General features: G+C 44.4%; 1 protein-coding gene across 1 annotated transcript in view; it reads right to left on the minus strand.

Annotated features, from left to right (window-relative positions):
* Positions 1-20,747, minus strand: part of ADAMTS14 (ADAM metallopeptidase with thrombospondin type 1 motif 14) — a 102,931-nt gene that overhangs the window by 11,361 nt on the left and 70,823 nt on the right. The window contains exons 8-16 of the mRNA XM_067552955.1: positions 16,667-16,810; positions 14,926-15,058; positions 14,122-14,235; positions 10,147-10,295; positions 8,491-8,666; positions 6,959-7,092; positions 5,959-6,082; positions 3,708-3,791; positions 335-498 (exon numbers count right to left, since the gene is read on the minus strand). Coding sequence (XP_067409056.1) covers positions 335-498; positions 3,708-3,791; positions 5,959-6,082; positions 6,959-7,092; positions 8,491-8,666; positions 10,147-10,295; positions 14,122-14,235; positions 14,926-15,058; positions 16,667-16,810 — 1,222 coding nt within the window. The remainder of the gene's footprint in view (positions 1-334; positions 499-3,707; positions 3,792-5,958; positions 6,083-6,958; positions 7,093-8,490; positions 8,667-10,146; positions 10,296-14,121; positions 14,236-14,925; positions 15,059-16,666; positions 16,811-20,747) is intronic.

The following is a 20,747-nucleotide window of genomic DNA, read 5'->3' on the forward strand; positions in this document are numbered from 1 at the left end:
ATCCTGTGGTATCTTATTGCTATTAGATTAGGACTAGTTAATTTCACTTTTTTAACAACTTTTAAGATTTTTATGGGATTTACGCCATATATCCTTCTACTATGAAATTCCTCCACTCCATTCTACATTATATAAGTAGGGTGACCAGATGTCCCAATTTTACAGGGATATTTGTGGCTTTTTCTTATATAGGCACCCATTATCACCAACCACTGTCCCAATTTTTCACACTTGCTAGCTAGTGCCCTTATGTAACAGTGATTGCACTGTGCTCTGCTTTAGTGAATGATGCGTAAACCATCACATCTCCAGAGTACAAGCCAGTGTGACTCACCAGTACACTGATCCCTTCATGCAGGGGCCCATCGGTTTTCAAGCTCTCCTTCCCATTCTCAACTGTGTATTCCCACTCCAAGCCCATCTCAATGAAGGTTTTGCTTTTGGCTTCCTTGCCCTTGGCATTAAAGATGAAGTTTCCAGTAGCTTGATTCTTAACAGCTGGAAAAAGAAGTTCACAAAGTAATTTTCCCCTGTCAATGTTCTTTAGGGACAGAAGAATGACTTGTGAGCATAATGCATAGGAATTTAACTGACCAAAAGAAATCCCTAAGGATGGGAATTGTATGGTAAATCTTCACGGTGAAAATATTCCCCATTACAGAACAGATATTCATAAAAAGATCTCAGAATTCAGACTCAGCTGGTTGGTCTTCTGAAAGTCTGGCCATAAGTGTCACAGCAGGAGCTGCTGGGAGCTGAGCAATTTGGAAAATCTGGTTCTTATTTAGGTACCAAAATAGGAGCTCAGCACCTGAAAATCTGGCCCGACATATTAACAATTGATTACTATTGACTGTAAGCAAAGCAAGTCCTATTAGCCTTTTGATTGTGGGCTAATCATCTGCCAGAAAGGCTAAAGTAACTTTATTCAAGGATGAGACTGGAGGCCTGCACTGTGCCATGTGTTAATGCACTAAATCTTTTACCGAAAAACATCTGGGTTCAAACAGTAGTTTAAATGGCAAGTGAAATGGATTTACCCATCTCACAAACTGACCATTTAGGGCTATGTCTACACTAGAGAGCTTACAGTGGCACCGCTATACCGATGCAGCTGCGCCACTCTTAAGATCTCTTGTGTAGCCACTCTATGCCAACGGGAGGGACACAATTAAAGCACCCCTGACAAGCGGTGGTAACTCTGTTGGTGTAGATGCTGTCCTTCTGACACAGCGCTGTCCACACCAGTGCTTCTGTTGGTGTAACTTATGTCACTCAGGGTGTTTTTTCACACCCCTGAGCAACGTAAGTTATACCAGCAAAAGTGGTAGTGTAGACATAGCCTAAGACAACACCCCTGGGAATCTCTATGCAGGGAGGCCCAAAAAAGATACAGAAGATGTGTTGTACATCAAGAGTGAGGTACATTGGCAGAGCTGTGCAGGGCCCAGGACTGGAATAGCCTGCGTACTGCTGGTTGGAACTGAGGCCCATTGGCAGAGGCCTCAGGCCAGAATATTAGGGGACACATAGGCAGAGGAAAGTGTCCCTTTTTATCCCTTCTTAAGAAAATACATCCCTGTGGGGTTCTGTCTCTGTGGCGCAGAGAACAGGGCAGTGAGCAGCTGCTCATGGAAGAGCATGGATACATCCCATTGAATGGACAGGCATGTGCCTGTAGGATTGGTGATGAAGAAAGGGGGTCTTGGCAGGGAATAACCTTTTAAATGTGTAAACTCTGGTGACCAAGCTCTCCATTGCACCCCTCCGGCCTGAATCTCTTATTTCCCCACCCTGTAAGAGAGTCAAACCCCTTCCATCCCGCCTCCCAATTGTTTCAGGGTCCCCCTGCTTTCCTAACATTAATGTCTCTAAACAGTCAGTCTGGTCTGACTGTGTTGCTGACGTACCAATCCCCCTGACATTCCAGCTCATCCTTTGAATTAATCGTCTTCTGAGCAGAAAGAAAACACACAGACACATACACACCGTTCCTATGTCTGAAAGAGATTTGGCTCCAACACCCAGCCCTCTGAGAATATACCTCACACAGAGAAGCATTGTGTGAGTTCTCAGCACGGGATCACACAGGCATAGCTCTACTTGCCAGCTTCACTGCAAGGTTGTCTAAGAAGGATTTTGGAGACAGCAGGAAAAGGTGAGCTGCAAATTGAGATGGAAGAGGTAGGGGAACAGCTACCCCCATCTTAACTCCTTGGTAATTCTCAAGTGATTTCTCTCTCTCTCTCTCTCTCTCTCTCTCTCTCTCTCTCACACACACACACACACACACACACACACACACACACACACACACGCACACACACAGACGCGCACACACACACACACACACACAGAGAGAGAGAGAGAGAGAGAGAGAGAGTCAGTCAAACATGTTTTTAAGTAGAGCAGAATATGAGAAATAGAAGGATCACTCTACTGAAAATTTTAAGGGCCAGAATGTTGGCCCCGCTGTGCCTCCCCGGGCCATGCTCTAGCTGCGCAAAGGGGCTGTAAATCTGGCTTAACCAGATACACAGGCTTCCCGTAGCATGGAGAAATCCTCAAATGGCCTATGACCAGCACAGCAGCTCCTATGCTATCTCCTATGCTGCTGGTATAGGCAGGCATGGCCAGGGAGTTGCTATGTGTAGCCAATCCACAGCTGTTGTAAGCAGGGCCGTATTATCCATTAGGCACAACAGGCACAGTGCCTAGGGCCTACGAAACTTTCAGGGCCTACAAAAAAAAAATTGTATATATAATTTTTTTTTTTAAACTATTTATTAATAGCTTAAAATCAAATTAATTATTTCGGTTGGGGGGCCTACGAAGGTAAGTGTGCCTAGGCCCTACAAAGGTCTTAAAACAGCCCTGGTTGTAAGGTCCCTTGGGAGTCATTGCCAGACAGCGCAGCTTAGAACAGCCAGGAGGATGTTCTTAGATGCACCTCAGGACAGGCTTGGCATCCAGCAACCACAGGACTGGGTGAGGTGGGATGGGTATTAAGTTTGCCCCTTAACATCCTTCCCTTCTGAAACTGTGCTAGGCTCAGAAGGCCCCGTCCCAAGGATCTGGCCATAGGACTCTACATTTTCTTCTTTTTCAGCTAAATGTTAGTGCTCATGGAAGTGAAGAAATTAGACCATTGGCTAGCACCAACCATGAAGAAAGGCAAATGTTGTACAAATGTACAGATTCTTTGGCCTCCTGCCCCCAGCTCTGCCAACATACCTCAGTTCTGACATGGAACGTACCTTGTTGTTCCACTCCTGTCTCCCCACCCACCCCAGTTCTGCCAATGCAGTTCAATTCTTCTCCATCCTCTGCTATTCTGTTCCTGGGCCCCTCCTAACCAGCAACTACTAGACACACAGAATTAGGCTTAATTGTCTGGTAGTTTCATGATAAGAAAAAACTGTCCTTCCTTGACTTCAGTGCAATAAAGTGGGCTGAGAGTTACTCATTTCACTGCGATCTGGGTGATAAATCAGCCTTTTGCACTTGTTTCCCATTTTGTCCCTGCACCTGAATATTTTGCATGTGCAACTGCCCCTTTGCACTTCCATGCACATTTTGAAAGTGCGACTAACACATCTATTTTAGATAACCTGAGCCTTAAAGTTTCTTTGATTAAACAACAATAGGTAAAACTGACTAACACCCAGTCCCTGAGCCTGTCTGTGCTCTGGCTGTTCAGTACTCACCAATGCTATGGGAGGCCGGCTCCATCTCTTCTATCTGAATGTATCTGGCCCCAGCTGGAATCTCAAACATTTTCAAAACACCGACTGAAAATGACACAAAAGTAAAGCATTCTCAAAACTGAGAGCAAAACAGTTGTTTGAATTCTGTGGAACACTCCCACTAGGTTTTGAAGCCACGGGATTCTTCTGTGAGAGAAAGGAAATGGAGAAGAGCTTTTTGGTGGGTGCTTTTACCTTGTGCTTTTGCTGCTGATAAAAGACTGGTTTATATAACTCTGCTTGTAAGATCAGCCCCAATCCAATTCTACAGATCATAAATATAGTGAAGCAGTAGGAGGCAGTTTACTGAGTTAACAGGAAATCTGTGTTTTTGTTAACAATGGGTAAAACTCAAAAAATCCAGTGATTCAATTCAGATAATCATCCAAAAATATGGATTCTTATCTAGCACGTATATGAACATGAGCTGTTTCCCCTCCATTTCCCCTCTGTTTCCCCTCCATTTCCTCTCCTGAAACCTCCTCAAGACTTGCCTAACAGTCTCCTGACTCCCCTTCTTCTCCCTACATCTTACTTCAATCAGAGTCTTCCAGCTTCCTATCATTTTCTTTCTGATGATCCAACCCCTGCAAAAGCATTGCACGATCCTTCTCATCTCCTGGTCAGGTTCCCAGCATTCTGTGGCTACCCCTTCACTATTCCTTCCTCCAATCACATCCCTCCCTGCTTGCAACACCACCTCTCTCTAGAAAGGCTCTTGCCTTTCTACCACTTTGTTCTACTCCTAACCCCTATGAGAGGTTAGGCAAATAGATAGACATTATTTTCATATAGATTGCTAACGATACTGTCATATCTTGACTACTCTTATGCAAAGCGATGCCCCCAGCAAAGCTCTCTATCCTTTCTCACTTCCTTTGCAGTGTCTTACTTGAGGAGTCGGATTCCAAGTGGCATCAGTGAGATCCCACCCATCTGCTAGCAAAACACCTGTATGACGACGTATGTCTTGCAAAATGCACTGAGGTTGGTCAGCTTGTGGGTTCAGGCTGATCGACAACACAAGCAAGCTCCATACCCATCACAAGGTATGCCCTGGACTCTATCAGCTAAATGAAGCGGCCACATGTGGGCACAGACAGGGACACAGTAGCTTGGCTTTGTAGATGAGGACCACAACCTTGAACTCGACAGGCAACCGGGGCCTGATCCAAGCCCCACTGAAGTCAATAGGACTTCTTCCACTGATTTCTATGGGCTTTGGATCAGGCCCCTGGTGCAAAGGGAAAAGCAGAGGTTTGATATGATTGTGCCAGTTTGTCCGATTCGGCAGGTAATCCACCATGTGCTGTAAGAACTGAAACTTCTAGGTAGTCTTCTCCAACAGTGCAATTCATTGCTCTAGTCTGGTGATGGCAATAGCTTAAAGCATCATAAATAGCCAGATAACAGATAGGCACAAAGTAACAGATACCATAAATAAGCTGTTGAAATTAACAAATAAATGACTGGGATCTTGCTCAATCAACAGAAGACCAAGCACAGTTGGGAGCTATCACTTTGGCAGTGACAGCGGGCCACAACCAGCATAGCGCCAATGAAGTCAGTAAAGAAATGTTACCTGATGACCATCACATCTGAGCACACAACTAGCACCTGGACATTGAATTTCTGGGCTTTAATATTGTTTGCCAAAGGTCTGCAGAGTAAGACAAAGGTCTAGTTTTCTTCTTTTTATTTATTTTTTATTTCAAAATGCAAAACCTATATATAATTAATAGCCTGGTAAGTAACGGGCAATTGGTCAGGAGCAACATAAGCACGCATTCTGAGCCTATGGGTACGCTTCTGGCTAGTAAAACATGGCCTTCATTTCAGCGGCAATATCACTCTGTCTTTCTGTTCTGTGTTTGTACGGTGCCTATCGCCATGAGGTCCTCGTCAATAACTAGGCCTCCTAGACATCATTGTAATACAGATAAATACTACTACCTCCTACTGATGATAAACTATGAGATGTAGTTATACTTATATCTGTAGGGCCAAATTCTGATTTCAGCAACACTAGTGTAAATCTGTAGTAATTCCAATGGACTTCAGTACAGATACTCTAAAATAGGTTTCCACAGGCAGAATTAAGAGTAAGTTTTAGCCCACAGATTAATTATATTGGTTATGTGCAAAGGTGTATTAAAGAAATCACTTCCAAAATATGGAATACTCTTCTCCTACTCCAGGGCCATACTCTCACCTGGCTGCTTTGGGGACTTGATGAAAGTCCCTTTCACTGTCCGGCAGTGGGAATTGTCACCTCCGCAAACACCGCACTTGTCATCCTGCTTCAAAGAGCCAATTTCCTTGTCACATCCAGCATGCTGTCACCAAAGAGGAAGAGAAAGAGGTTTTAAAAAGTCACATATGTAGAGCCTCAAAATGCTTGGTAGGCATCACACTTCATCACTAATCCTGGGCTTTAGTCACCCTCCAGACTTGCAGCAGTATAACTTCAGTGCAGATGTGTATGGCAGGTGAGGATGGTAGTGACTTTCCAGCACAAGCCCTCACAAAACTCTGCCAGCTGCTGAATCATTGTCACTAGCAGTCACTCATCATGACAAGTGGGGAGATAGATCTGATATCATATGCCCTACTTTTTTTACAGTGGCAAGGAGCTTTTAGGCTGATGTAAGTCTTCAGGGTTGTCCTGTTTCAAGTCTCTGCTCCACTTGACCACCTCCTGGTAGCTCTAAGTTTCCCTACTTCCCTCAGGAGGAGTCCACAGGGGTGAACTGTGCAGATTTTAAGGCCAATTTTGGATTGAAGTCTTAGCCTATCCACCAGTATAAGCAGCCACTCCTCAATGGGCACCCTTGGTTCTCTGTTCATGAAAACAGCGTGACATAATAAAACACAACCTGGAGGAAAGTATTTAATGGGCTCCCCCACACTGCATGTGGAATGCACATGAATTACCTCCTACACACACAGAGCCTCTCTCGTTGTGAGTGCCAGGGAAGCCTAGGTATGTGACAGCACACCTGAACCTTTCCTTTACTTAATCTTCACACAGTGCTCCAGTTTAGAAAGGAATTTTAGACTCCTATGGAAAAGTCTATGAAAAACGTAAAACGTTTAAGATTCCACTGACTCCAGAAATGTGCATGCTTGCTTTCTTGCTCTCTCTCTCTCTCATGTGCATAGAGGACAGGCAAACATGGCCAGCCAGACCCAATGTTCAGTTACGTACGTACCACACAGTCCCCCCGGACACAGACGCTGTATTGGTCTCTGTAGCTGCATCTGGTACCATCATGAACCACCTGGTTCATGAACACGACATCTCCTGTTTCCTCAGACTGACAAATCAGCTCACACTTCTGAGCCTCTGCCGCAAAGGAAACATTGAAAAACCCATGTTCATGGAAACACAATGGAGTCAATAAAAGATACAAAACTATCTTAATAAGAGGAACTTGCTACTTTGAATTATAATATTCTCAAGTCCCATTCCCTTCTTGTCTCTAATTCCCGCTTACATTTGCCATTCGGTACTCTATATTCTCTTACAATAAACCCAGGGAGGTGGATGTTACCACAACATATTAAGATCTGACTCTGGCAGAGCCAGCAAAATGAAGTGATCTCAGAATGACATGACTGGGCAAGCTATTTTCATACTAAAATGATTGTCTATGTAAGGAAAACAGCAAATTCTGCCGGCAGATACGCATATGCAATCCCATTGATTCCCATGGGTATGGACATGCTCGCAACTGCAAACCTCACCGAGTCAGCTGGCACTACAGAATCACTTGATAATTCAATGAGAGTCGTGCATCTCTGAGGACAGAATTTGCCCCACATTGTCTATAAATACTACATATCATCTATCTGTGTAAACTAAGCAACACAGCTTTATGAAATGTTTTAAAACAGGGACAAAAAACAATCTAAAATAGTGCAGACAGATACATTTATTGCTTAAAACAGCAGATTCTCCTATATCAAAGCTCCCCTTGGTGAAAGAAAGTGGGGGAGATATCAGAGCACTGGTTATAGCTCCCTCATTCTGTTGGCTTATCTGCACTCTCTCCAGTCCTGATGTAAGTGAGAGCAACTTACAGGCTGCATTCATGAACACCAGTGGCGCATGGTCTCTATACATCTGAAAATCAGTTTTGCTACTCTTCCTTGCCTGGAACTAGGTCCAGAGGTCTTTATTTCCCCTGCAATTATTGACAATATCACATATAATAAAAAGAGCATTTCCTGTTGTTTTTAGATGCGTGTGGTGTCCTTAGCACTTGCAATGGAAACCCTCAGCATAGGCCTTTATAGGTAAGGGACCCCGAAGGACTGGTTGTGGAATATGGAGCTTTTCACTCCTGGTCTTTGAAGAGCATTGAGATCATACAAGTGTGAAAGATATCACATAAACCAATTCAATTTTTTGCTCTTTAAATGACACTTCAGTGGGATACTTTGATAGCGTCATAGCAAAATGGAAGGCACAATCATGTACACCAGAGGAGCCACTATAGCAGGCAAACAGTGGCAGCAGTGTCATTCCAATGCAAGGAAAAAATATATACAGGTCACAAGTTGTGGTAATTCAGGACCAATCCCAGAACTGCCCAAAGAAACAGCTCTCCCCATTGCTACACTAGCCTATCCAATCTCTTCTGACTGGTCCCCAGTGTATTTACACAGCCCACAAAGCAAATGGAAGTCCAGTCAATGGCTATCCTAGCACGGCCTGGCAGGATGGGCTATCTCCACTCACCTTCATGGTGCTCATAAGGAAGCCAGGTGTGTTTGGAGTTCTGGTGGGTATAGTAAGAGTTACGCTTAGAACACTGCTGGGCACGGAAATCTTCGTAGGGTCCGCGACACTCTTCAGTATTGCAGACCTGGTACTCATAAATGGCACCTGGACAATGGCGCCCACCATAGGCTGGACTAGAAAATAAATAGGTGGATAAAGAATTTTGAAAGTATTTCAGAAACTCAAACCTGATGCAGCACAGTTCTACTTGGGATTGTGTGTGAGGGAGGCTTTCACGACTGCCTCTCTGAAGCATGGGTAGAGCCCTGCATGGATGCGCATATGTGCATCCGCATCCGATCCGCAAGAATAAACTCCTATCCAACCCACAATCCGCACTACCCTTTTAGATGCATCAGCGTCTGCACCACCAATCAGCCCCTCTGCCACCAAACAGTTGTTCAGCCTAACAGCTTATTAGCTGTTCAACCCGGCTGCCGTCTATCAGCTTATCAGCTGTTCTGGCAGTGCCCGGGGGCTGGCAGCTGCTCCAGCCCTGCCCCAGAAGTCCCGGAAAGTCAATCCGAGACCTCCATGACCATCCGATCCACAAAATGCAAAAAATGGTCCATGAATAAAATCCGGATATCCGCATATTTGCAGGGCTCTAAGCATGGGGTATTCTAGTAAAATAGCACAAGGCCCCAGGAAATCTTTAATTGTAGCAATACTGTCTCAAGTCTCCATGAAAGCTTTTTTCTCTTCACTTGACTGACTTTCCCATAGTCTAGTCCAGACTACCATTATGTTAAAGGACAAACATACAAACGTGCATAGAAAGACTTATTTATATTTTGTTAGTCATTTAAAGCACCAAAGTAACAGTGAAAGCTGATGAGCCTCCAATTAACACCTATCACCATCAACGTTGTGCTCCTCTGAGAGTACACGTGAGCACACTTGGCTCATGGGATAGGATTCTTGTCCCTGTTTGCATATAAGATCAATGAAGTGGTACAAAGTGCATGTGCATCGCCATAACTGCTAACTGCTATCACCAGCTCACTGAGTCAAGAATCGGGATGTGTCTCTTTGGAGCCCATCTGCTTTGACAGTGCTTCTTTAATGTCAGTGCTCCTCTGGATTACAGGAAGATGCCCAGATCAGTTTGATTACGTCAAGCTTCAGTCCTATTAGGTGCATGTGGAAAGAAGGAGTTAAATGAACTGTAGCTCGGCATTTAAATTTAGGGATTACACCTGGGATTTTCAAAGGAGCCTAAGGGAGTAGGATACACAAGTCCAATGGGAGTTAGGAGCTTAATTCCGTTAGGCTTTTTGTTGACAGTCCCACCCTACATATCTGACCATAAGAGATGCCCATGATTTATAGCACCAAACTGAGCTTAGTGTCCCAAGCTACAGAATGGATGGACAAGCATATCCCTAAAGCTTGCTAGGCTCTGGGAAGGAGCGTTCCCTGTAATGCTCTGACACTCAGTGCTGTGGTGCTTAAGGACACCCCTTCCTCTCTCTAGCTTACTCAACTGTCCAGAACAACACTCTCTCCTTCCTTGTGACTGAGCCACTGGAGGGAGGAGGAGGAGGAGTTCCTCGTTCTCTGCCAGTTCCAATACAGCAAGGACTATGAGAATTAGCAGAAGGCCAAACTTACGGTGGGTTGTTGCAGTTCCTGCTGCGGGAGCGCACCCCACCCCCACATGTCCTGGAGCAGGAGCCAAATTTGGACCAGGAACTCCAGCTGCCATCCTGGCTGTAAGGCTGCTCTGACGTCTTCCAGATGCAGTGACCCTTGAAACACCACTGGAACAGGAGAAGAGACAGGAGTTACCTGAACACTTGCCTCTTCATAACTGTCCAGTGTTAGTGAGGAGAGCGGTTCTATAGCCACAGGAGCACCCGGCTTTACAACATGGTTTGGAATCTGGTTCTCCCGCTCCCATTGGTCAGATGGACATGGCGGACAGTGGTGATTGTGAAGTCACAAACCTTAAAGTAATAAAGAAAGATCTCAGGGGGCCTGGGTGGAACAATGGATTAATGATTAGCCTGTCACCTCCGGAGATCCAAATTCAATCCCTGACAAAGGTCACCAGTGAAAGTGAGCTGGGTTTGGTGGATTTCATCCTAGTTTCCATTTGCTTACATCACATTGGGTAAAACTTAATCTCTGCTCAGAAGAGGGCTAGGAATAGATTGGCAGGGTTCATTGCAGAGGTACAGCTCTGTGTGTCCCAAGACTGATGCCATAAAGGACATCACATATCAGGGTGCAGGTGCATCTCCAGAGCTTACACAGTATTTGCCTCTGTTATGCTTCATTCTCACTAATGCAACAAACTTCTCAGTTTCACAAACACAAAATTCCATAACAAATTTTGTAACAAAAATCTCACATAAAACAGAGATTAGTCTCCACAAAAATTGCCAGGGCCCAGAATCTCAGCTACAGCCAGACAGCACACAGCTCAGTTCAGAAAAGGGCACGAAGGCTGCCCTAAGTTACAATTGCCAGTGGTCCTAAGGGCTCATCCAGCACCAGGGGAATTGGAGGAATACAGAGATGTCCTACCCCTGTCTCCTTTCTCTCAGCCATACCCCTCACGCTGGCACCCCAAGGCTGGGCGGCTGCAGCTGGAGGATATCCCATGGCTGGCTTGCTAACTGTGGGCCCAGATTCCAACCATGGACTGGCACGAAGTGACTGCATGGTACCCCAAGACCTGAGCCATGGTGTTGGTTGACTTTGGTTTTGGGCTTGGTGCGCTGCATCTAATTATTGCTGACCGTAGGGTGTATCCCACTGATCCTGCGGCGTGAACGGCACTTGTCCCACAACTTCGCCTTTAAGCAACCCAAACCTGTGGCTTTGCCACAAGTGCATAGAATTACTCTGTGGCCAGGACTAATGGTCTATAGTGCTTCAGAGGAACCCTGTCAAGCAGTTTAAACTCAACATTTGCCTTTCCTTAGAACTGTTACAAACTGATGAAGAATATCCTCTTGTTTGTAAATACAATACGGCCAAATCCTCAGCTGGGGTAAAACGGCATAATTCAGCTGAAGTCAATATAATGATTTACACCAGCTGAGGATCTTGCATCTGATTTGGTTTTGGGGGGCTTTTTGTTTTGTTTTGTTTGTTTTAAATCATCACTTTGTATCCGAGAACCTGAAATGACAATGGCCCCTATTTATTCATGACACTAACATAACGTTTGCCCCACCGCTATAGAGACAGAGGCAGAATTTGCAGGAGGCCAACTTAAAGTTTTTTTACCCACGAATACACAAACTTTGCTAGAAGTTGTTGAATTTACAACTCACATCACTGGAGGATTCATCTGCAAGAGATGCCCTTCAAGATCCTTTCTTATGTCAGCTGGTTTTTGGGTTCATGGATTGGCTTTCCCTCAACTGTTAACTTGTACTCTGTCCAGACACCCCAGCATGCACTGCACTGACGATGTCAATAACCCCTGTCATTAGCACTGCAGTCTGCATATGGGGCAGGATAAGTGTTTGCATTCAATATTCAGCCGCTTTTTACATTTTCTGGATTTTTACTTTGAGTTCTGTAGGATATTAAATAAGAATATTCAGCCAAAACATAAAGCGCTTCCCTAGCCCTTCTGCAGGCAAAACTCTTGTTGAAATCAGTGGGAATTTTGCTACAGTAAAAAAATGGAGTATGAATTTCAGTATCTGGTCCTTTAAGGAGAAAACATTATTTTGAATAGAAAATGACTTGCCTTATCTCAAAGGCATTTGGTAACTTCTAATAAAGTTGGCTTGCTTCTTGATAAAGCATGTCCAAAATTATTTGCCAAACTGAAAAGATCCCAATTAATAGGAAAAGAAGTGTTGGGGGCAATAAAATATGGACAATATATAAAACAATTAAAACTAATATGCATTTTTGCAGGATTGGCTAGACTGGGAACCAGAAGACCTGGGTTCTATTCCCAGTTCTTCACTAAACAGTTGTGTGACCTTAGGCAAGTCACGTCACCTCTGTTTCCTCTGCCACCGTTTGTCTTTCCTATCTATTTAGACTGTATTCTTCTCAGGCAAGGACTGTCTCTTACTCTGTATCTGTAAAGCACCTGACACAATGGGCCCCTGATCTCAGCTGAGGCATCTAGATGCTACTGTAATAATAACAAATAATCTGATACATTGCACAGCCTTTCACATCTGGTCAGCCAGTTCGAATCCAGCTCAGGCAGAAACAGGGCGCTGTCTCTTCAAGGGCCTTTTTTGAAATGGGTTGGTCATCTCAGTCCAGATCAGAGTGGACAAGGATTCGCAGCACAAAACTACCACCACCACCACTGGCATTAATTGGACCCTTTTTAGCAGTCACAGGAGAGAGGAAGGGAAATGAACATTCACCTCTAGAAGCGATAGCTTGTGGTCAGGGTTGAGAAACACTGGCAGGACGATATCCCAGCTACCCATGTTATGCTTGTTGTGTGGATAAACCAAGGACCTCATTCTCCAGATGTTTCAGTTTGGCACCTTTCACCACCATTATATGTAACATGCACAAACACATTAACAACCTAATTTTAGACGTTCTAGGCAGGGCTCATTTAAGCACAGGCCACTCAATAAGGCATCATCTTCAGTGAGATCACTGTGATTTATTCTAAGTTATTAGAAATTGTTCATTATTTTAAACATATCCACCCACTGGGAAAAGATTTCATTCTCAAATGTTGGTACAGTGTGGAATAAGAAGCTTAATCCACAACATCTGAACATTTTATATCCCAATTCACCTCTTAAAAGAAGTCTATTTGGCGGGCAGCCTCTCCAAAATGCAAAGTTTTCTGCTGCCATTACCTCTGGGACTTCATGTCTGAATAAGAACTGAGTCCCACACAATCCAGCTGCTCTTCTGGCTGACTGGCACTTGCATACTGTGGTAACGAGCATTACAGGAAATCCTGAAGTAGACAGATCCTGTTATGAAGTCATAATCCTGAATTTATGACATCACAGTCTGTTACCATGGCATTAACTGTAACATCATAAAGTTATCAAGCAGTGCAGCTTCACCTGAGAACCAAGTAGCAGGAGCAGATGGTCTGTAAGGAAGAAAAGCCCTTGTCTGAACATAGAGATATTGGATAATTAGGGAAAAAACCAATAATAACTGCACTTCTTTAAGTGAGGAAAATGTTGAAAGCCACATAAGTGAAAACGATTGAGTTGTTATAAAATAATCCTTAGCATGGAAGCCTCTCTCAAAGACTCACTGTTGTTTCTAAAGGAATGGGCCAGTCCAGTCCTTGTAAATAAAACATATGGTATAGAGCAGATATAAAAAAGAGATATGTTTTTCAAGATGCAAAACTATGCATGAGATTACACTTCTTCTTTTCCTGGCCTGTAATTTAAACATGACTTACAAACAATTTTCGTACAGAGTACAGTGTACGTTGTGTGTGCTTGGATCTGTGTGAGTCAGTGTGTATGTAAATATCTGTTCATGTATCAGTGCATTTGCATGCCTCAGCATGTATGTGCATGTACATTTTTGAATGTAGCATTATGACCAGGGCCATGTCTACTTCCCAGCAACAGTGAATCCAGCCTGTGTCCTGCCCACTACCACAGGTACCTTGCCTGATGAACATTCAGTCCCATCCAAGGGGGGCCCTTTCTTGGTTTTGCAGAAGTAAGGGTTATCTGGATGGCTGCACCACAGCTGCTTGCAAGGGTCAAAGGTTCTGAACTGTGAAGCAAACAAGAGCCCTTCTGTTATTTTAATGGGTAGATAGTTGAACGGCTTCATCCACTCCCAACCCTGAAATTATGAGCACGTAAGAGAAAGAGCAGGTAGAGTAAGAACTCTGAGCCTGTCCCACTGCAGACTCAGATACAAGGGAGGCAGGGAGCAACTTCATGAAATTAGTTTTGAAGAGGAGCTGAGAGTGTCTCTTGTTTCAAATAGCTGTTTTCAACCACTTGGACCCCTCCCCTCTCTCCTCCAAGCTGAGCATGGACAATCCTAGTTCCTTTGTTTTGAAGATTCCTTTCTAACCCCCAGTCCAGAAATTTATTGCCGCTCTTCCATCAGGGCAAACAGAAGATGCAGGGTGCTATCACTTCTGAGGCAATCTGTTGAACGGGAGGGAAAGGAAAAGGCTAGAGCCAGTCCCTCCACCCTAATCTTTCTGGGAACCAAATAAGCCTAATAAACCATACCAGACAATGACCAGAGACACTACAAGATGCTACCAAACCCAAGACTACTTCACACTTGGCCCAGCTCATAAAATCTGTGACAGGTAACCACTACAGGACTGCTAAGCAAAACCCCCTCTGTTTCCTTAGCACTCTCTATCACTGAGGGGACTTCTTTTCATTCTGCAGCAAGACAAAGAGGAAAAATCCAGACCCTATGAATAGGAGCAATACTCACAGCTGTGCACGTTTTGTAACCCACACCGAAGTCAAAGCGGCACTGTTCATCCATAGAGTAATTGATTCCCGGGAGCTCTGGTAACTTGGGCCATTCGTGCTCAAAGGGATCGTCTAGCAGGCAGTCATAGGAACTGCAGTGACATCAGGAAAAACCAAAGTTGGGGTAAATTTTGCAAAATTTACTCTTTCCCCACACCTTTCTTCTTCTTTATTGTTTTGTGGTTTTACATCTCTATTCCTGACCCCTCCCCCCCGTTAAGACATCTTTATTCTCCCCCACAACCCTTACAACAGCCACCACCACCATGTGCAATTTTCCATCAGCTAGGAGAGGACGATGTATGGCCTCCACCAAAGCCACTTCACAGACTGGGAGTGGCACCGTCATAGAAAAAATGTGTCTCTGCTACAACAGCGCTGATGGTGTCCATCATCACCCGTGGACAATTCCTCCCTTGGAGTTAAAAATAGCAAGTTCACAACCAGGTGTCTAACTGTCACTGTCAAGGAAAAACTCTATGTCAGCCATAGGTGCTGTTGTCACAACACATTCAATGTGGTCATAAGATTCCAGTCCAGGATTTATTGCTACTTCCCCTGCCCAAGACATTGGTTGCCCAATGCAACCAAATCCTGGCTAGATTCAGCTGGTTATAAATCTGTCCCTCTTGTAATTCTTCTTATATTTTCCTTCAAACAAATGCACAATTTATTGCTGTGTTACACTTTTCTGCAAGATGCAAAATATTGGCCAAGCTAAAGGTGAGGCTGGGGCATTGCAGGTAGAAACATGTGAACTGCTCAACTCAAACTGCAAAAGCACTTAACATCAGTTTGGATATGTCCTCAAAAGAGCAATTCACTTGAATTTTGTGTGCCCGTCCATGTGAAAAAACCCTCCGTTGAAACTTTTTGCAAACTTCAGCTTCAGTGAAATCTGCATTTTTTCAGACTACCATTTGCACAGTCCTTTGAGTAGGAGCCTGATTTGTTAAGACAGGTCACATGGAGGAGGTCACATATTTTTCTATTGTGTTTCTGAATGGCTAATCCTATCCCAGGTGATCCTAAGTGTCAGTTTAGCAAAAGTCACTTTCATACAAACATTTGTCAATGAAGACATTATCTTTGGAAAGACACAGGGGCTCTCCCTCCAATATGTTTTTTAATGTATTGAATATGGCAGGGGTAGTCAATAGGCAGAACACAGGCCAAATCTGGACCACCAGATGCTTTTGAACAGACCCTGAAGTCTTTTTATTTACTTATTATCATTATTGTTATTTTTTATTATTTTCTCTGGAGTCTGGACCTTGACTATACCTTGACCAAGAAATTTGGACCTTGACAAAAATAATCGACTAGCCCTGCAGTATGGTACATTCTGAGCTTGTTCAGCATTGGTCATCAGTCCACAGCACAAAATTAACACAGGCTTGCCAGTGGAATTCATTATATCACTTAAAGAAGGGAGCATTAACATGGAAGCTAAAGCAAGCACTATCTTTCAAGGGCTGGGTTCAGAGATCAGAGTTAAGGCCCTAAGAGAAAGTTTATATTGTGTCCGTTGCACAAGGTCCTTTTTGGTTTTGCTTTCCTTTCTAATATGTACCTTTGCAATAGGAATGTGTCCATTCTCATTCTTTCATGCATACACGCTAGTCCGTACAAATGCATGCGATCATGTGTTTGTACAGCAAAATGGCTAGTCTAAATCATAGTTGTTGAAATTGACCTACTGTATGTATCGGTTCAGCTCCTGCTTGCTGCATCGGGACCAGTGGTAACGGTGGAAGGCAGCTTGCACCAGTGGTGCCATAATGCTCCCCATGTTGGTCTCATCTGCACACCGGTTCCCCTGGCCATCATGTTCCATACCTAACCTGTTAAAAAAGCCTGTGAGTTGTGTTCCAAAGGGACATGCCAGATAGACAATTATCAGTAGCATTTTGAATATGAACATTTCCTGTAAAAGCCTCTATTTAACTGGATGAGGAAGGAGGCATATTCACTGTCTCTCTTACACTGGCTGGAACAATAGCTGCCACCTTTCCAGCATTCCATGCACTTCCAGCACCAGTCAGAGTGCAGGGCTGCACAGAGACAGAGCAAGAATAAAATGCAAGGACCTGAACTTACCAACTATGGATATTAGAACTATGAGTTGGCCTCTTGGGTATGGCCCAGGCTCAACACAGTGGCATAAGAAAACTCTTTGTGCAAAACAGGAACTTGTAGAAGAGGCATCTACATTTCTCACAACCGAGAGCCTTAGTAGTGATGTGCTAGAATTTCAAGGGTTGCAGACGCTACAGGTCCCAGCAGACAGTGCTCCATTTTGATCCTAGCAGCCCCTTCTCAGTTAAATAGGGAGCATTTTTTGATGGAACATGTGCTCTCTGCCTGCTACACACCAACTGTAAACACGAGCACAGGCACAGACCTTGTTGCAGAACTTTATTGGGCACATTTGACCTGTGGGCTTCAGTTTGGGCATTTTTCCTTTAAAGGAACTTGAGTCAACGATGTCTTAACTTCACCAGATTTATTTTCTCTCTCTCTTCCTCTCCCCATTCTTTCCCAGAGCTGCTCTTACTTCCCTTTTCCCAAACTGTGACAGGGTGCTGAGCAAAGACGGCTAAGTCAGCCCCCTGTCACGACAGCTCCCATTTAGGGAGGTAAATGGGAGCTGGCTGGAGAAAAACAGCACTTAAGTAGAGAATCAGACACAGCTGCCAGTCCAAGTAGCCTGGGACTGCATAAAGTGCTGAGAGGAAGGAAGCCAGGGGAGGGAGCCAGGGATTGGAAGCAGAGCGGTGGTGCTGCGTCCCTCCTGGATGCACATGCTAGAAAGCAAGCGGTGTATGGGAAAGAGTGGTGGGAGCACAACTTGTAAATAAACCTGCGCCAGTAGTTATTGAAGCAGAGGTCTCCAACTGACTTTGTGAACACACCAGAAGCAGAAGCAGGGTAGGCTCGGTGATGCCCTGCTACAAAGACCTTTCTGTATCTATATCTATAATGATTTTTGTGAGTTTAAGACAGTTTCTTCACAGCTGTTCAATGTCTTTTTGTGGTATCCAGTGCCATCATACAATGTATATGTCTGATTCACAACCACTGACTCTGAGGAGACGCAAGGTCAAAGACGTTGCTGCCTTGGACCGCTGCAATGTTTCACAGAAATTTACTGTAAACTAAAATTCATCCTTGCTTCTTCAAGGAACAGCTGTGGGTACCTCTCCAAAGTCATCTGGCTTCATACCAATATTTTATATTTATTAATGGTCTTAAGTGCCTAAACTGTGTTTCCTATTTGTGACTCGATTCACAGTTAACATCATGAAAGAAATTCTGCATCTGTACTAACTGCCATTGGTTTAGTGAGCATACTGAGACCTGCTGATTAGGTTGCATTTCTTTGGTGGAAGCATGTTTTTGATGGACACACAAAGGAACTCAAGGACAGAAGGAAACTAAGTGACTCTACAGGTGGTGTATCCAAAGGTCACACCAAGTGGGCAAAAAAAAAAAATCCAGTCCAGGCTCTTCACTCTTTTATTCCTGGTGAATAAAAAGTGCAATGCAGATTTTTTTACTCATCAATGTTCTTCACTGGACTAGATTTTTCTGCCCACTTGAAAAAGAGTCTAGGGGACACCACCAGAATCATAGCTGCTCCCTAGGCAGAGAACTTCTCAACCATTGTGAGTGTGAGTGGACACTCTGAATTGTAAGACTGTCAACTCAGTTTCAAAACCAGCTGGCTACGTCTCAGTTCCCTTCTTTTCTCTAGAGATTGTTTCATATCCCTTTGAAATTCTTCTAAGGGGAAAAAAAAGCCCTCAGTACAAGCCCGCCACTATCCCACTGGCAGCTGTACATTAGTTTCTGTCATATGGTTTACAGTGTTAGTGAGTCACCAGTTACTTGTTTGCATTAGGGTTAGCAATTACTGTGGACATAGTCTCCTGTATCAGGCACACTATAGTGATGCCAGAGCGACACTTTAGTTAAGCTTGCGTCATGACATCTGTTTAAAGGTCGACCTTTCTAAATCCTCTAAAATCGACGTGCTTAACTGGATTTCTCTGAAATGTGGTGTGCCTTAGAAGGGTGCAGGGTGACCCAAATTTGGAGTCATTTGAGACAGAGCTTTCGGAGATGTTACCTTTTCAGGCATCCCCTGAAAAAATTGCCATTAAAAAAAATGCTCCTGAACAGAGTTTTTTTTGCCCAGAGATAGCGATCAAACTATTGATGAGCTATGGGTCAAAATGGTCTCATTCTGTTCAGTTTTACCCAACGTGGTGCATGACATTCACCAAATTTTTGAGGGACCCAAACTAAGAACAACATTTAACTGCACATGAACCAATACAGAAAACAGCTACTGCATTTCCATTCCCAACATTTTATGTGCTTTAAAGCTCGACTTTGTAAGTGCTCTAAAATGTGAATGATTACTTGGATTGCTTTGAAATTTGGTATGCCTGCTGGGGCTGTGGGGTGACAGCAGTGATCCAAATTTGGGATCAATTGACCAAGAGGTTTCCGAGTTACATGCCCCTGGTTTCCTTCTGCTACTTTGTACTGTTAAACGGTATTAATGGGTCATCATGACTCATGACAGAATGAATCACAGACGTCTTGACTGATGTGATTTCATCCTGCTATTAACATAACTAAGGATAAGTCTACATTACAAAATTAAGTTAACCTAAGTTATGTCGACGTACAGCCACCGCAGTAATTGAATCAGTTTTACACGTCCACACTCCTTGTGTCAACAGTGTGCATCCCCACCAGGAACACCTGCACTGATTTAACTGCCAGAGTGGGACATTGTGGGACGGTTTCTAAAAGGCGGCAACAGTGTATGTAAGCCATGCAGTGTCTACATGGACAGTGCGTTGACCTAACTACATTGACTTAAGCACTACGCCTCTCACGGAGGTGGATTTATTAAGTGGATGTAGTGGGAGTGTTACATTGGTGGGAGCTGCATTTTAGTATAGACACTTACAGAGTTTGGTGGACGTAAACTGTTTTACGTCGACCTAACTCTGTAGTGTAGACCAGGCCTAAGAATAAGTTAATCACAACCTCCCACCTAATAAACACAAAAGGAGTTTTAAAGTGAGTGGCTGGAACTTACTACAATTGTGAGTCATGGGCGGCAATTCTAGTTCTAGGCCTATGAATGTTTCATGGGAGAGGGGAGTTTCGGGGTGGGGGAATAAGGGGAGAAGAGGTTGGAGATGTGGCAAGGGGAGGAGTGTTTTGGCGAGGGAGACACAAGGGGAAGGAGAGAGGTTGGGGGTTCAGGTGAGGGAGGTGTGAAAACCTCCAGCTCTGCCAGTGCACCCCAACTCCATGCACCTGCAGCTCTGCCAATGCATCCCAACCTTCCTGCACCCCAACTACCTTCAGCTCCAGCCCTCTCGGTGCACCCCAAACCTTCCTGCACTCCCATGTCTGCCAGAGCACCCCAACCCCTGCATCCTCTGTCCTGCCAGTGCACCCCAACCACCCACACAGTTCTGGTAGAGCACCCCAAACCCTCCTCACTCCCAACCTTGCTGGTGCCCCCCAACCTCCCTGCATCCCAATGGAGAGGGGTTGCAGCTGTGGAGGGCTTGGGCAATGAGGACGGGCGATAGGCAAGTCTTGGATTGGTTGTCTAAGAAAATCTGTATCTTTCTAGCCCCTGTGGGGCAGGGGAGAGGGTGGCTACTTCCTGATCTTGGGTCAGATTGATGTGTTTCCAAAGACACTAGTACAGAGATTTGGAACTGACAGCACAGGTACCTGGACCAC

The sequence above is a fragment of the Emydura macquarii genome, unplaced genomic scaffold (genome assembly GCF_026122565.2).
Source record: "Emydura macquarii macquarii isolate MOO-44397 ecotype Brisbane River unplaced genomic scaffold, CSIRO-AGI_Emac_v2 contig_1390, whole genome shotgun sequence".
Lineage (NCBI taxonomy): Eukaryota > Metazoa > Chordata > Testudines > Chelidae > Emydura > Emydura macquarii.